Source organism: Chenopodium quinoa, unplaced genomic scaffold, assembly GCF_001683475.1.
Source record: "Chenopodium quinoa cultivar QQ74 unplaced genomic scaffold, ASM168347v1, whole genome shotgun sequence".
Classification (NCBI taxonomy): Eukaryota; Viridiplantae; Streptophyta; class Magnoliopsida; order Caryophyllales; family Amaranthaceae; genus Chenopodium; species Chenopodium quinoa.
Genome location: NW_018743574.1, coordinates 7,760,101 through 7,775,040, shown reverse-complemented (window position 1 = coordinate 7,775,040; position 14,940 = coordinate 7,760,101). Strand labels below are relative to the sequence as shown.

General features: G+C 34.9%; 1 protein-coding gene and 1 long non-coding RNA gene across 3 annotated transcripts; one reads left to right on the top strand and one right to left on the bottom strand.

Moving 5' to 3' along the window:
- Positions 1 to 849: 849 nt before the first annotated feature.
- On the top strand, positions 850 to 3,766 carry LOC110682475. 2 transcript variants are annotated; one of them, XR_002503421.1, is made up of 5 exons: positions 850 to 1,764; positions 1,935 to 2,037; positions 2,511 to 2,571; positions 2,677 to 2,754; positions 3,460 to 3,766. It is a non-coding gene; the product is annotated as an uncharacterized LOC110682475 (long non-coding RNA). The 2 variants fall into 2 exon arrangements; XR_002503422.1 differs by lacking the exon at positions 2,511 to 2,571 and having other exon boundaries at positions 851 to 1,764.
- A 5,244-nt stretch (positions 3,767 to 9,010) lies between these two features.
- On the bottom strand, positions 9,011 to 13,198 carry LOC110682474 (uncharacterized protein At3g49720-like). Its single transcript, XM_021858813.1, has 7 exons — positions 12,833 to 13,198; positions 12,051 to 12,234; positions 11,818 to 11,857; positions 11,278 to 11,307; positions 10,327 to 10,701; positions 10,009 to 10,064; positions 9,011 to 9,366 (listed from the first exon to the last, which is right to left on the bottom strand). The coding sequence occupies exons 2-7, from the start codon at positions 12,171 to 12,173 to the stop codon at positions 9,214 to 9,216; spliced, it is 777 nt and encodes a 258-aa protein (XP_021714505.1). The 5' UTR covers positions 12,174 to 12,234; positions 12,833 to 13,198; the 3' UTR covers positions 9,011 to 9,213.
- Between the last annotated feature and the right edge of the window lie 1,742 nt (positions 13,199 to 14,940).

The window sequence follows — 14,940 nt, the reverse complement described above, 5'->3', positions numbered from 1 at the left end:
CCGATTGGAACCATATATGATCATTATATGTTGTCATAAATGTTCGTGGCAGGTTTGAATTAATGAAATCGGTATAAGTTGTAAATCGGTAAATTGGTCGTTTAAAGACAAATTGGATGTTTACACCCACCCAATTGGACTCTCGGAGGGTATTAGGGATCATGTTTAACATTTCGGCAAACTTTATTTCTGAACTAAAGAAAGTCAAAAAATTCCAAAATGAAGGCTAATATCCGAGTTTTTCAAGATATTTTGAAGGTTTCGGGGTCTGGTGTTGAAAAGGCTTGAGATTTTAGGGCACACATCTCGGAGTCATATAATTTTGTTCGCAACCATATATGATCAATATATGTTGTCTTAAATGTTCGTTGTAGACTTGAATTAATTAAATCAATGCAAGTTGTAAAATAGTAAATTGGTCGTTTAAAGGCAAATTGGATGGTTCCACTCTCCTAATTAGACTTTTAGAGGATATTAGGGACCCTGGAAAATATTTCGGCAATTTTCCTTTCCAGGAATAAAACGTCAAAGAATTCCAAAATTGAAGGCTAATATCACTAGTAGAAAAACTTTCATTTGCGTCACTCGTAGAAACAAGCGAAGCAAATGATATATTTTAGCTTCATTATAAGTTATTTGCGTCGCACATTAACTATGAAGCGACACAAAAGCCTGGTATGCTTGAGCTTTATGTTATTTGCGTCGCGTTTATTTATTAGAACGACACAAATAACAGTCTTATTTGCGTTACTCCTTTTGGAACAAGTGACGCAAATGAGTTTGAGAGTTATTTGCATCACTTCTTTAATTAATGAGCGACACAAATAGTTTATTCACTTCATTACATTTAAGTTATTTGCGTCACTTTTTTAATGAATGAGCGACGCAAATAAATCCAGGTTAGTAATAAATTCTAATTTTTCCACTCATCTCGCCATTTGCTGCTGCCTCCAAATTCAATATACCCACAAAAAAATACTCTTGCTAACCCATTTGTTGTTGCCTTCAACAATTGAATTCAACAACACAATTCTTTCAAACCAAAACCCAGAAAAATCGAAAGATTCAAGCCAAAAATCTCTTATTTTCGAGCACAAAATCAAACCAAAACCCCTAGCAAAATCGAACACTAAAACCCCCATAAAAATCTAGCAAAAAACCCCCCAATTCGAGTAGAAGTTTGGTGTATAAACCCCCAGCAAATTCGAATGTAAACCTTTGAATAATCGAAAAATTTCCAGCCAAAAACCCCCCAAGTCGAGCAAAAATTCCGACCTAAACTCCCAACAATTTCGAACCCTGAAAACCCAGAAAAATCGAACATTTCGAGCAAAAAACCCCCAATTAGAGCAGAAATTCGAACCTAATACCCCAAGAAATTCGAACCCTAAAAACCCAGAAAAATCAAACATTTTTTGGCCAAAAACCGCCCAATTTGAGCAGAAATTCGTACCTTAACCCCAGCAAATTCGTACCCTAAAAACCCTAGAAAAATTAAACATTTTGGAGCCAAAAACCCCCCAATTATTCGAGCAGAAATTCAAACCTCAACCCCAAGCAGTAAAATGCCTCAATTCGAGCTCAAAATGCCCCAATTCGAGCTCAAAATCAGTGCTAAACACCCCAGAAAATTCAAGCAAAACCCCCTAAAAACTTATTATATTTTACCCCCATAAACCCTAGAAATTTCGACCTAATTAGAGGAAAAAATCCGTGAAGTTCGACCCATTGTAGCAGCTAATTTGTGAAGTCAATTTCACTCAAGTAAGATTGGTTCTTGTTGTTATGTTAAATATTTTCATGGTAGATAAATTTCAGCATTTAACTTGAACAATACTTAGTTTAATTGCAAAAATTGTGTTAGTTCATTAGAAAATAATTTTTAGCTTGTTTGGCTTTTGTTGGTTTAATTAATATATGTAAATTTATGTCAGATTTCTCAACTATGTGGAAGTGAATTCCTCAAGTTCCACGAGTTTGTGATTGGGTACAAACAATTGAGGCGGTAGTACACATACGACATTGTCTTCGCTTGTGGTATATACTCTAACCATTCTCTGTAGTTTTAACTTATTTTTTGTGGTTGGTATAATGATTGTGAATCTTATTGGATTTCTAATTGTGATATAATTGATTGAAATTGCAATAATATTTGCATCATAGTGCATGACCCAAGGTTTAGTGACTTGTTATTTTAGGAACCGGGCAATGGATTATGCCATAGTACCATTAATTAGAATGTGTTGGGTCACTTAGGTGTAGAGAGAATTTTATTTAGGGGCAAAGTTGTCGTGTTATACGATGGCATATTTCAATAGAGTGCTCATATTGTGCTGCATCAGGTATGAATTTATGATAGTAAAGATGCAACATTTCTGCAGTATGATAGTATAAGTTTTGAAGGCGGCCGACCAACACTATAAGTTGCATTAGGTATGAATGTATGATAGTAAAGATGCAGCATATTTGCAATACTTAATTGACTGTCTATGATTGTTAATTGTATTTAGGCCCTTGCAAGTTGCAACTATGTTTCCATTCATGAATCCTGATTGTATCCTCGGATTTGAGGTGAGTTGAATTTAGCTATTTGCTGGGCATTAGGATCCTCTTTCTCCTGTTGTTTTATGTATAAATAAATATTGGATTCTTATAATTAATAACTTGTCTTTACAGGGAGGATGATATGCTTAAGAAGCTTGGAGACCTTATGAATGAGAGTCATTATAGTTGCAGTGTTCTCTATGAATGCAGGTATAAAAGCTTCAGCCACTAGTATTGCTAAATTGAGTTCAATATGCTTATTTGATGCACTACTACATTTTTGATTAAATGCAACGGTAAAAAAATAGCTAATATATATGCTGTTGGCAGGGGGATAATTTAGCTAAGAACTAGTGAATTTCTTTTTTATTGCTACATTTTAATGTATGTTCTGACTTTTGGGATTAATTAAGTGGGCTGCTGGGTATTTCAATCACTTGTACGTTGGTTTCTTTAGTTCTTTGTATTTTAATAATCACCATCATAACAATAAAAATTCTTTGAAAAAGAGGAAATAACATTATAATTAACAATAAAATCTAAATCATACTTCATTATGAATTGTGCCAAGCAATTTAAATTTTAAGAAAGAAATAAAAATAGAGAAAGTATAATTTAAGAAGTTTAAAAGCCCAAAGAGAAAGAAAGAGATAACTCCTAATCCAAAGAGAATGAAATAAAAATAGAGAAAGTACAATTTAAGTTTTGCAATTGCTTGTCACCTGAATTATTTCTTGTTCTCACAAAGTGTAATTTGAATCTTGTATTTGTTTGAAATACTTCAAAATCATCATAGCAATGAGTATTTTATTACGGTACAAGTTGTCAAATATTTCATTTTTACTTGATAAATACAATTTGAAGTACCTACACTTGAATTACACCTTTGCTCATCTATTTGTGTTGTGCTAATAGGATTTTTCAAGATCTACACCGTATACAAAGGAGGAGATAAACGAGGTTCGAGATATTTGGGCAGACTATTTTATATGTTGTGTTGAACTTTAGATCTACACTTAGCAAACTCCATTTACTTGTTAGACTCTTGTTTTATTTGTTAGGCTTGACATGAATGTATTTGGTTTACCAACAATTTGGGTTGGTATTGGTGATTGTGTTGGATGATGACCATAATGTTAATGATATTGAGTTGTAAACTTATTGGACAGGTTTATAATATGCCGCCGTCATTCCCAATTTTATGGGTAGGCCAAAATACAAAGGGAACTCTGCCGAAATTTACATTTGAATTCATTAATATTGCATTTTAATTTCAATTATTGGCGTTAGCATATTACGTTATACCACTACCAAGGGAAACAGGTACTACAAACATATACAAGCAATTATTATAATTTAAAAAAAAATAAAATTCACATCATTTGCGTCACTCATTAAACAAACAAGTGACGCAAATAACTCACTTTTGTATTGTCCAGTAAGTCATTTGCGTCACTCCTATATAAACAAGTGACGCAAATTAAAAAATAGAAGTTGCTCAGAACAGCTATTTGCGTCACTTGTTTATATAGGAGTGACACAAATAACTCTTATTTGCGTTGGCCTAGGAGCGACGCAAATGGCTTAAATGAGGTCATTTGCGTCGCGAGCACTTGCGTCGCTCATAGAAGCGACGCAAATACACTATAAATGAGCGACGCAAATGAGCCTTTTTCTACTAGTATATCCACTATTTTTGAGAAATTTTGGAGGTTTCGGGGCCTGGTGTCGAAAAGGCTTAAGATTTTAGGAGATACAATTCAAGGTCATATAATGTTGTTTGGAACAATATATGATCATTATATGTTCTCATAAATGTTCGTGGTATGCTTGAATTAATGAAATCGGTGCCTGTTGTAAATCGATAAATTGGTCATTTAAAGGCAAATTGGATGGTTCTACGCAACCATATGGACTCACATGAGATAGAAGGGACCATGGTTAACATTTTGGCAAATTTTATTTCCGAGCAAAAAAAAGTCAAAAAATTCCAAATTAGAAGGCTAATATCCACGCTTTTTGAGAAATTTTGGAGGTTTCGAGGCTTGGTGTTGAAAAGACTTGAGATTTTATGAGATATATCTCGGAGTCATATAATGCCGTTTGGAACCATATATGATCATTACATGTTGTCATAAATGTTCGTGGTAGTCATGAATTAATGAAATTGGTGAAAGTTGTAAATCGGTAAATTGGCCGTTTAAAGGAAAATTTGATGGTTCCATCCACCTAATTGGACTCATAGAGGGTATTAGGAACCACGACAAACATTTCGGCAATTTTTATTTCTGGGCAAAAAATGTTTAAGAAATTCCAAAATTGAAGGCCAATATCCACGCATTTTGAGAAATTTTGGAGGTTTAGGGGCCCGGTGTCGAAAAGGCTTGAGATTTTAGGGGATACATCTCGGAGTCATATAATGCCGTTTGGAACCATATATGATCATTTCATGTTGTCATAAATGTTCGTCGTAGACTTGAATTAATGAAATCGGTGCAAGTTGTAAATCGGTAAGTTGACCGTTTAAAGGCAAATTGGATGGTTTCACCCACCCAATTTGACTCCAAGAGGGTATTAGGGATCATGGCAAACATTTCGCCAATTTTTTTTTCCGGGCGAAAAAAGTCAAAAAATCCAAAATTGAAGGCTAATATTCACGCTTTTTGAGAAATTTTGGAGGTTTCGGGGCCAGGTGTTGAAAAGGCTTGAGATTTTAGGGGATACAACTCGGGGTCATATAATGCCGTTTGGAACCATATATGATCATTATATATTGTCATAAATGTTCGTGGATAGCTTGAATTAATGAAATCGGTGCAAGTTGTAAGTCAGTAAATTGGTCGTTTAAAGGCAAATTGGATGGTTCCACCTACCCAATTGGACTCCCAGAGGGTATTAGGGACCATGGAAAATATTTCGGCAATTTTTATTTCAAGGGGAAAAAAAAATTCCAAAATTAATCCATAGTTTTTGAGAAATTTTGGAGGTTTCGGGACCCGGTGTCGAAAGGGCTTGAGATTTTAGGAGATACATTTCAGGGTCATATAATGTCGTTTGGAAAAATATATGATCATTATATTTTCTCATAAATGTTCGTGGTAGACTTGAATTAATGAAATCGGTGCATGTTGTAAATCGGTACATTGGCTGTTTAAAGGCAAATTGGATGGTTCTATGCAACCAATTGGACTCTCAGAGGATATAAGAGACCATGGTAAATATTTCGGAAATTTTTATTTCCGGACAAAAAAAAAGTCTAAAAATTCCAAAATTGAAGGCTAATGTCCACAGTTTATTAGAAATTTTAGAAGTTTCGGGGCCTGGTGTCGAAAAGGTTTAAGATTTTTGGAGATACATTTCGGGGTCATATAATGTCGTTTGGAACCATATATGATCATTATATATTGTTATAAAAGTTCATGGTAGGTCTGAATTAATGAAATCAGTGCAAGTTGCAAATCGGTAAATTGGCCGTTTAAGGAGAAATTTGATGGTTCCACCCACCCAATTGGACTCCTAGAGGGTATTTGGGGTCATGGTAAACAACTCGACAATTTTTATTCCGGTTGAAAAAATTTCAAAAAATTCCAAAATTGAAGGCTGATATCCACGCTTTTTGAGAAATTTTGGAGATTTTGGGGTCCGGTGTCGATAAGGCTTGAGATTTTAGGGGATACGTCTCAAAGTCATATTATGCCGTTGGAACCATATATGATCATTATATGTTGTCATGAATGTTCATGGTAGGCTTTAATTAATGAAATCGGTGCAAGTTGTAAATCGGTAAATTGGCCGTGTAAAGGCAAATTGGATGGTTCCGCCCACCCAGTTGAACTCCTAGAGGGTATTAAGGACCATGACAAATATTTCAGCAATTTTTATTTCCGGTAAAAAAAAAAAGTCAAAAAATTCCAAAATTGAAGGCTAATATCCACACTTTTTGAGAAATTTTGGAGGTTTCGGGGTCTGGTGTCGAAAATGTTTGAAATTTTAGGAGATTCATCTCGGGGTAATATAGTTCCTTTTAAAACCATATATGATCATTATATGTTGTCATAAATGTTCGTGGTAGACTTGAATTAATGAAATTGGTGCAAGATGTAAATCGGTAAATTGGCTGTTTAAGGGCAAATTTAATGTTTCCACCCACCCAATTGGACTCGCAGAGAGTATTAGGGACTATGGTAAACATTTCGGTAATTTTTATTTTCGGGCGAAAAAAGTCAAAAAATTCAAAAATTAAAGGCTAATATTCACGCTTTTTAAGAAATTTCGAATGTTTTGGGGCTTGGTGTTGAAAAGCATTGAGATTTTAGGGGATGCATCCTGGGGTCATATAATGCCGTTTGGAACCATATATGATCATCATATGTTGTCGTAAATGTTCGTGGTAAGCTTGAATTAATGAAATCGGTGCAAATTGTAAATCGGTAAATGGGACATTTAAAGGCAAATTGGTGGTTCTACCCAGCCAATTGGACTCCCTGAGGGTTTTATGGACCATGGTAAACATTTTGTCAATTTCTATTTCTAGGTGAAAAAAAGCAAAAAATTCCAAAATTAAAGGCTAATAGCCACGCTTTTTAAGAATTTTGGAGGTTTCGGGTATAGCTGTTAATTCGGGTAAGCGTGTCGGGTTTGAGTCGGTAAGAGTGGGTCGGGTCAATTAGGATTAATTTCATGACCTATGCGGGTCGGGTTTGGGTTGGGTCATGCTTGAGTCGGGTCACGTCGGGTTGCATTCGGGTCAGGTGAACAATAGGTCGGGTTTAATTCGGGTTTTTACGGATTAAGACGAGTTAGGGAAATTTTCGGGTTCGTGTTGGGTTTGGTTCAAGTCAATAATTTGCGGTTAGAGTCAGGTCGGGTCATTCTCGGGTTTGTGTCGAGTCTGGTTCAAGTCAATAATTTGCGTGTTATAATCAGGTCGGGTCATTTTCAAGTCAGATCATTCTCGGGTTCAAGTCGGGTTCTGTTCAAGTCAATAATTTGCTGGTTATAATCAGGTTGGGTCATTTCCGAGTCGGGTAATTTTCGGAGTCAAGTCGGGGTATGTTCAATTCAATAATTTGCAGGTTACAATGTCATTTCCAAGTCAGGTCATATTCGGGTTCAATTAAATATAAATAGATAATTATCATTTTTATCAAGCTAATTATTTCATTTGATTATAATATATATGGTAATATACTAGGGAACTATAATTTATAATTTAGGAAGATAATTATCTCCTTTGACCATGCAACAAATATATACTATATTTAACTCTTAAATTTGAGGATGATGCTCCTTTCTTTTGCTGGCCTAGAACGAATTGGTTTCCCAAGACAAAATGCTTTGATCAACAATAATAAGGTGGTCTAAATTGTATTTAAGGTGATTTGAAATCGGGTCATGAACAATTTGAGTTGAATTTAGGTCGGGTCAATAACAAGTCGTGTTGATTTCGAGTCGGGTTAGTAACAGATCGGGTTGAATTTTTATGTCGGGCTAGTAATAGGTCAAGTAAAATTCGGGTCGGGTCAATAAAAAGTCGGGTTGAATTTGGGTCAGGTCAATAACAAGTCGGGTTGATTTCGGGTCGGGTTTGTAACAGTTTGGGTTAAATTCGGGTCGGATTAGGAATGAGTCGGGTTGAATTCAGGTCAGGTTAGTAATAAGTCGGGTTAAATTCGGGTTTTGACGGGTTAACACGGGTTTGGGTCAATTTCGGTTCAAGTCGGGTTCGGTTCAGGTCAATAATTTACGGGTTACATTCGGGTCGGGTCATCTCTAGGCCAGTTCATGTTCGAGTTTGGGTCTCACATACTCGGGTCAACTCGGGTCTAGGATTGGTTTCAGGTCGGGTTTGGGTCACCATTTTTTCGGGTTCACATAGCTCGGTTAATAATCGGGTTTGAGTCGGTATTTCAGATCGGGTCAACTTTTGACAACTCTAGTTTCAATGATGTCACTGAGTATTCTTTAAGTGTCCCAGCACATTTCAAGCTCAAGGTGCTGCAGTCTAATTAGTAAAAATAGTACTCCTATAGTATAAGTTCAATCGCATGGTTCTAAAGGTTTCACTATTAAATTTATGTTAATATACTGAGTATTCTTTGTATATCATAAAGTATTACTCGTAATAGTAACAGATTAAGTTTGCCCTACTCTTATGCCCATATATTCTTCTGGCCTTTTGATTTTTGGAAAATATTTAGATGAGAATTATCTTGTTAATATAATGCCACAATACGCATAAACGCTAGTCTTTTCATTATATTTAGGATTTTAGGCTATAGAGTGGCCCTCTTAAAGCTATCTTATTAGCTTATCATAATGTAAATTTATTTATCAAGCTCTCACCTTCCCACTACCAAGTAGAGTAGATAGTATTTATTCATCAAGGGAAGAGGAGGATGGTTAGACAGTTTTTTCAGTTTATTTAGAAAAATTACTTCTGAATTGCTAATCAGTACATAGACCATTAAATAAATAATTTCCGCACTTTGATTAATAAATATTGAATGTATGGATTTGTAAAACATTTGATAACACAACAAAAAGTGATTTTGAATCAACGTATCCTACACCAAACTAGCACTACACAACATCAGGTGTATACTCTGTTGAAGCACCCTTTCTATTAATATGCATCAAGCACCTAAAAAGGCTGAAGCCCTTGCAATGTTAATGGAACGATTTCAGGTGGAAAACTTGGCAGCTTGGCTTGTATGACTCTTTGATGCTAGCTTGATCAAACTTTTTGGCAGCAGCTTCGTTTACCTCCAATCCAATCTGAACAAAAAACCTCCCCCACCATGACTGACTGCGCATTTTAGCCTACAGGAAGAATCATCAGAAACAAAATGTCATTTCACTTCAGGTTTCCCAGATATTAAACATTGAAAATTAGCATATTAGACCAAACACCTAAGTCAGGATGATCTGATCTCATAAATAGACAATTCACCCAACATCAAAGGATTTTCTTTTTTATTTTTTGAAAAAAGATTAGTCAAGAAAACCTCATAATGCCCCTATCGGCCCTATGTTTGTCAAGGATATATTTTACGCTGAGATGGATCTACCATCTCTATCTTTTAATCCACCTTTCATTTCAGGCCAAGCTGGTAATCTCTTTTGCTTCCCTCCTTTTTTCCCTAGGAATCCAATGATGAGAAATAGCCAATTCAAGGGATGGAAACATTTGAAATTATATTTACTAAGCCAAACTTTCAGAAGAGGGTAACAAGTAATGAGATCCATTTCAAATTATATTGTATGTTAAAATTAACAATATAGCGAATGAAGGAGAGTCTTTGTGGATAAAAACATAAGATAGACTACCGGTTCATGTAGCTGACCCAATCTCTCTTTAGGGATAAGGCTATGGCTTTGTTGTTGCTAACAATTACAACTAGGCAGATCAAATTCTGAAATAAACCATAATTGGGCATTGGATAAGAGTAACTAAGAACTCACCGGGCGTCCGAATTTGGACAACTCTGTAACTCTGGCTCTCTGCTGACCAGGAAAACCTACAATTAAATGTATATAACCGATTAGATAGGTAACTAAACAAAAGTTTGACAGCTAAGCAAAGTGGCCTTTCAAGCAGCAGCATCAAGGGATCTACAGAAGTTTATTAGAATTCATCTCAAAGCTTGCATTAAAGGCGGCCCACATGTATGAAACCATGAAGATATTTAACGAAGGCACAATCTTTCAAATGAGTTGCTGCAATGCTTTTAGAAGTAATATTGAACAAGGAGTTTAAAAAAAAAAAAGATATTGACATACCAGTGAATATCACTATGCTATCAGAAGCCACTCTTGCTAATTCTGGAAGAGTTTTGTTCAGATACTTTGGTGAGAGGTAATCTAACGCATCTGAGACAATAACCAATGAAAATGATTGTGATCTGTATGGCAATGGGAATTTGATATCAGCAACACGCACAATGCCCTTTCGCACAAGACTTTTGCAGTTTGAATCAGCATCCTCTAGGTCATATGGTTCCACACCCCATGCCTCAGTATCCTCTTCTTTTAACAGCTTAGAGACCACGGAACAAGTATCAGGCCCAACATGCAAAACCTTGTGCATGCCATCACTGTAAGCTTTCTTCAGAAGAGGTATTGCCTTCTGAAGTTCTTGTGTTCCAGAAAACTCGCCTGCATAAGAGGTGAACAATAAAAGTTACATCAATCAGAGCAAAGGCTAAAATTGGAAAGTAGGAAGAGTAACCAGACTACTAGAGGTGAACAATTTTTGCAAAAACAAACAGAAAGATGTCTAGTTGCTAACTAATGGGCTGCAGTGCAGACTAAGTGTTGCTGAACTACTTTTCCAAGCAAAACCTCTAGAAAGGTATATTTGAACCACTGACCAGAAGCTTCCATACAAAGAGGCTAAGTTTTCTGCTATACAGTAAGTAGGTTTTGATTTAAAAGAGCTACAAAACTGAGAAATTCAATTAGCTTGCTATCTAAAAGAAAAAAAGGAGTGGAAACCTATTTGCATCAAAGAACTTAGCATAATTTTGGTTTTGACAGACAGCCTGCTGATACAATTTATGTCAATCAAGAGAAAGATTACATCGCTTCTTTTCCTTAATATACACAGAAGAAAAGCAAACAAAGCATACAAAATATTAAACTGAATCAGGCATGAGACATGAAACAAAGAAACGGACAGAAGATGTGTGCTAGGAAATCAATCATAAATTTGAAATGAGCAAGTGTATCTACCTTCAATTCTGCTAACAATGTCTTTTTTACCTGCAAGATACAAACAACCAATTCAATACGTGATCACAAAATAATCCTTAGGGGAAGGGGGAACCAGGTAAGGGTTAAAAATGGACATCAAATGCTTAAGGAGCCACTGTATAAGCAAATAGAAAAAAGATGGAAAGGAGACATGAAATTTCCATTAAAACAAGAAACAAAAATGTGGTTTCTTTAAGAAATCAGTTAGGACACTGCATCTGCACAGAAGTGGAGGTCCAACAGTATGAGTGAAAATGCAACCCTTTGATGTCCTTGTTCAATTAGCAGAGTTTCAATATTCTAATATACAGCTCAAAGAGTAGTAAAATTGTTTATGGAACATATCTAATCCACCAAAATACTAAAAGACGGGAAGAATTGCAGCTTTTCTATAAAGATATATGAAATCTAGAAAGGATTAACGACAACCAGATATTCCGTTCAATATGATCATATTATAACATCATAGGCATATAAGGAAACAGAAATGAAATAATTAGAGAAGAATGCAAGACCCACCTGAGCCACTGTATAGATACCCAACAATAAGGAATACACCCTGCAAACAAAAAAAATGATAGGGTTAGAAGCAAAATCTTTAAGTAGACATATCATGTATCAATATACCTAGACAAATGGACAGGATACATGGTATCAGATGATTACGATTCAATTATAAACGACGTAAAAACATTGATCTGGTGAAGATACAGTCATTTAATGAAGCAACTGCTAGAATGCTAAAGACGTACCAGTGCCACAAGGGTAACCGAAACCAAGGGAGATGAGCGTGTCTTTGATGGGAACGCTCCTGCTAGCGGAAACCCTCCATTGCCCACCAAACGGCGAGTAGGATTTACAGGTCTCCTTGACATGACTTCTTTCTGTTTACAGTAAATATATATATTCCAATGTATGTAGATGATACAAGTTTACCTGAGATTAAAGATAAATGAAAAACACAACATGAGTTGAGCTACAAATCAAGTTAATCACATCTAGGAGTGAACCATCTCATGAAGAATCACACTGTCTAAATACATTCATAACAAAAACAAGATCTTATATTAAAAGGCGAATTGTATATAACTCAAACAATTATAAAATCAGAAAAATTAACATAAACACATCAATGCATAGATAAATCAAGATATTATTCTACCAAACACAAAAATTAAATCTAACATTATCAATACTATTCATCATATAAATGTGCAAAACATTTCTTAGTATAATATTTGTAAATTGCAATTCCAGAGCAATCATCAATCAAGCATAGCATCACAGATCTTACCAACGAAGAAAATCAAATTATTATCTAGATTCGCCCTTGACTAAAAACCATATAAAAAAATGTAACAATTAATAAATAAATGAACATATGTTGAAGCAATACAGATCCATAAAAATTAAAAAAATAAAAATAAAAATAAAAAAAATCAATTCCGCAAAAAACGAAGAACCCAGTTTAACAAATTACTAATCACAACTACTAAAAGATATAGAAATTACAAGAAATGGGGTTTGAGATTACCACATTAACCAATTGAATAGTTTGATGCACTTATGAATCAGATCCACTTAAACAAAAAAAAAATATATATCTTGCAAGTATAAATTATGTGGGTATTTGATATAGAATCTAGAATTTGATTCGGGTATGTTAGAAATTGCTAAAAAAGTATGAGAGTGAAGATAGTGTTGCTCAAAGAGGAGAGAGAAAAAGAGGAAAAGAGGGATAAACAGAGTGATAGAGCGCGTTTATTGTATGAAAGGTGGAAAGAGAAGAGAAGAGAAGAAGAGAGTGAAGATCTTATAATACGCGGTGGGGCGCAGAATAAGCCATTGTTAAAGGGTTGTCATTTTTATTTAATTTTTAAAGATTGCAACTTTATTTATCACTCTCACACTCACTGCTGCCCACTTGCTATTGCTGTGCTGCTGCTTTCAAGTGCTGTGTGTTAAGAAGTGTCGGCGTTGCTGCAATTACTTGTATTTTAAGGGGTACTTTTGTCCTTGTTTCTTCGATCTTATTCAGACATTTTACATTTGTTAAAGCAATGTATGTACAAGGTGTCCTAGGAGAAGAGGTTTTTAGTACTTTTATATAGTGATTTTTGTGTAGATCTCGAAAGGGATTAAACTATGTAACAGCCAAACAGCCCATATGTTGTTAATAACTGCCTATTATGGAAGCTTGCAGCTTTTAACTACTACTATAACAAAATTTTGAAATACGGAGTGGATGTATCGCCTATTCGCCTTCATTATGAGGACTTAATGAACATATTTATTAGCTTATAATGGTTTCAAACCAGCTTTATGACTTACGTAAACACTTAACACCCATAATATTTACTTTAAATTTGGAAAAAAAAATTCCAAAATTAGTTTGAAAATGTGGATGTGGTGCTTCCCATGGAACCTATGAGACATTAAGAGGACCATTTAGGTTCTAGGGCAACTTTAGGGGATAGAAATTGTTGAGTAGCTCACCTTTGAGAGTTTCAAAATACTCTTGTGATAGAACCAAACTCAAATTTAAGACTTTATAAATAGATCGGTATGCTTATTATGGTTTAATCTAACTTTTGTGACCTAGGGAACACCTCTTACATCTACTTCAATTTTCTAATAATTTTCAAAATTGGATTTAAAGCATGAATTGAAGCCTTTAATTTTAAAAATATTTTAAATAGTATAATATTAAAAATCAACATTTTAATGAATTTGGGAATAACCAACAATATAAAAGAAGATGATTGAGTCCATATTGGTTATTATTGGAACCATCTTTTTTACTACCAATAATAATGTAACATAATTTCAAAATAACAACACAACTAAATCAAACAAAACTCATAATTGGGACTTTATAGACATTTTTATAGGTGTCTTATGATTTTAAAACAACTTATATGACCCCAAGGGTCACCCCCATGCATATAATTCATTTTTTTTAAAAAAAAATAATCCAAAATTGACCAAAAATCGCGTATTATATAACCTTCAATTTTGGTTAACTTTGAATTTTTTTGGACTTGAAAAAAAAACGCCGAGATGCTTTCCATGGACTCCAGTACACCCTGGGTGTCCATTTGGGTGGGTGGAATCATCGAATTTTCATTTAAACTGTTAAATTTACACGCTTACAACTTACGCTGATTTCATTAACTCAAGGTCACCACGGACATTATCACAACATATAATGATCATATATGGTTCCAAACAGCATTATATGACTCTGAGATTATTTCTTCTAGTATCTCGAGATTTTTTGACATCGGGTCCCAAAACCTTCGAAATTGTTCAAAAAATGTGAATTATAGCCTTCAATTTTGGACTTTTGGGACCTGAAATATAAATTGTCGAAATGCTTTCCATAGACCCCAACACACTTTGGAGGTCCATTTTGGTGGGTGGAACCATCCACTTTACCTTCAAACAGTTAATTTAGTCGTTTTCATACACGCCTCTTGTATTGGCTTTAAGCTTCCACGGGATCTTTATGTAGCTGGCTAATGGTTGTATATGAGTAGGGGTGAAAGTTCGGTTTTCGGTTTGGTTTATAGGCCAAACCGAAACCGAACCACCCTAATTCGGTTTTTGGTTTTTGGAAACCAAACCGCACCACTTTACTTT

Coding starts and splice junctions, on each gene's coding strand:
- LOC110682474 (XM_021858813.1), bottom strand. CDS start 12,173: ATGTCAAGGAGACCTGTAAATCCTACTCGCCGTTTGGTGGGCAATGGA. Junction 11,858..12,050: donor CGGTTACCCTTGTGGCACTG/GTACGTCTTTAG, acceptor TTTTGTTTGCAG/GGTGTATTCCTTATTGTTGG. Junction 9,367..10,008: donor TGTCCAAATTCGGACGCCCG/GTGAGTTCTTAG, acceptor TTCTTCCTGTAG/GCTAAAATGCGCAGTCAGTC.